Source organism: Mesitornis unicolor, unplaced genomic scaffold, assembly GCF_000695765.1.
Source record: "Mesitornis unicolor isolate BGI_N332 unplaced genomic scaffold, ASM69576v1 scaffold30201, whole genome shotgun sequence".
NCBI lineage: Eukaryota > Metazoa > Chordata > Aves > Mesitornithiformes > Mesitornithidae > Mesitornis > Mesitornis unicolor.
The window spans coordinates 37,020-38,968 of NW_010164929.1; the positions used below are offsets into that span (position 1 = coordinate 37,020).

At 48.5% G+C, this 1,949-nt stretch overlaps 1 protein-coding gene across 1 annotated transcript in view; it reads left to right on the forward strand.

The window, feature by feature from the left end:
• The window catches only part of LOC104548457 (transmembrane protein 136-like), a 1,658-nt gene extending 293 nt beyond the window's left edge, over positions 1-1,365 (forward strand). Inside the window, exons 2-3 of the mRNA XM_010194475.1 lie at positions 5-179; positions 827-1,365. Coding sequence (XP_010192777.1) covers positions 5-179; positions 827-1,365 — 714 coding nt within the window. The remainder of the gene's footprint in view (positions 1-4; positions 180-826) is intronic.
• The last annotated feature ends 584 nt before the right edge of the window (positions 1,366-1,949 follow it).

Here is a 1,949-nt window from a genome sequence, read left to right on the forward strand (position 1 = left end):
GGAGGTGACCTGCAGCCTCGCTGCCTGGCTCTCTCTGTACACCTGCTTCTGCTACTGGAACAAGGACCGTTCCTGCGAGTGGAGCTGCCGCCTGGTCACCCTGCTGCATGGGGTGACTGTCACCTGCCTCTCTGGTTACGTTGCTCTTGTGGATGGCCCCTGGCCTCTGACCCATGCAGGTATGTTAGGAGTCTTACTGTCATGCAGTGTGGACATCACTGTTTCTATTACAGGAGGAGTGGGGGGGGGTCAGATTGGTTTTGCTGTCTGTTCTCTAATGTATATGTTTTGGGGTTGTGCTTTGGGCAGGATTTTGTTTAAATCCCTTGCTGCTTCTTCAGCCCTTACCACTTCTTACTCTCTTTATTCTTTTTTTTATTTATCCATAAGCATGTCGAAAGTTTTCAGGTTGGCAGCTTGAGTTTATTGTGGCATTAGGTGTAGCAGTGTGTTGAGAATAAACTGACAGCTGTTCACCTCTTGAAGGGTGTAATAACTCCTGGCATATGGCTGTGGAGTTGTTTGCTGGTTTCTATCATTAAATCTCAAGTAGTTCTGCTGATGGGGGTCAGGCTTTCCATCCCTGCTTTCTAAAAGGGTGGAGAGAAAAAGAGGAACAGAAGTGTGGTGGGATGGGATGGCCTGCCTGGGTCTGCTGAGCAGGCTGAAGTGTGAAGGGAGGGCAGGACCAATCTTCCAGCATTTAGCCCATAGGATAAAGCATGAAATTAAGGAGGAAAGGGACATACTCACAACCTGTATTGCTCCATATTGTAGAATAATGTCTTAAATAAGATCCCACGCTTATGTACATCTCTCATTTCAGGTTCACCAAACACTCCGCTTCAGATCCACGTGCTGTCTCTGACTTTGGGTTACTTTATCTTTGACCTGGGCTGGTGCCTGTTTTTCCAGACAGAGGGTGACTTAATGCTGTCCCATCACACACTGAGCATCTGTGGCATGATCATGGTGCTGGGGCTCGGGAGGTCTGCTACAGAAGTCAACGCTGTTGTATTTGTTAGCGAGATCACCAACCCACTGCTCCAGACCCGCTGGTTTCTGCGGGAAATGGGGTGTTACCACACATTCCTGGGAGAGGTGGTGGATTTCTTCTTTGTGTTCCTCTTCCTGGTGCTACGAATTGGGGGAGGAGCTTTGATCATGTATGCGATGGTGACATCCCCCGATCCCAGCTGGCTCCTCAAGGCTGGAGGCCTGGCCATGTACATTGTATCTGTGGGATTCATGGTTGAAATCTGCCGCTTTGTCAGGAGGAAAATGTTGAAGAAATATCGTTCCTGGACAAGCCTGAGGAGTATGAATACACCTGTGAAAAGTAACGGGCACTTGGCAGCTCATTAACGGGTTGTGAATGACAATCCCTTGGGTTAGGGTCCTGGCTATTGAAGCCTGTTTCTTCGAAAAGAACTCTTGAAAGTGATGGGGAATTGGCTTTCTGGCACTGGGCTGCTACCCCTGGAGATGTATCAGCACTAGGAGCACGGGAAAGCTGACAGAAGAGGGCTTTGAGTAGAAATCTGAGGAACCTGGCACTTCTACTGAACTCCGATTCCCTGACTTCTCCAGCAATGGTACAGTCTCAAGCAGGATGGCAATGCCAGGCCCATTCAGTCTGCAGTCAATAATGGCACAGTCTGTGTGTTCTGTAATCGTTTTGGAGGTAGTGTAGAGCCAGAAAATCAGATCTGAGAAATCCCATCTTCCTGCCCATGGGACTGGGGTGGGACTTAGCAAAGATTTACTGAGCCTCGCTCCCCCTTCATCCTGGAGTTGGACAACACGCTTGACTAAGCACTTGGATGAAAGACTTTGAACAAGATTCAAGTGCTTGCAGGGGTATAGTGGAGCTGTCCTTTGAGTGTGTGAAGTGATGGTACTTGAGGTGAGGCAGTGTTTTACCTCATTGTTTTTAATGACACATTTCT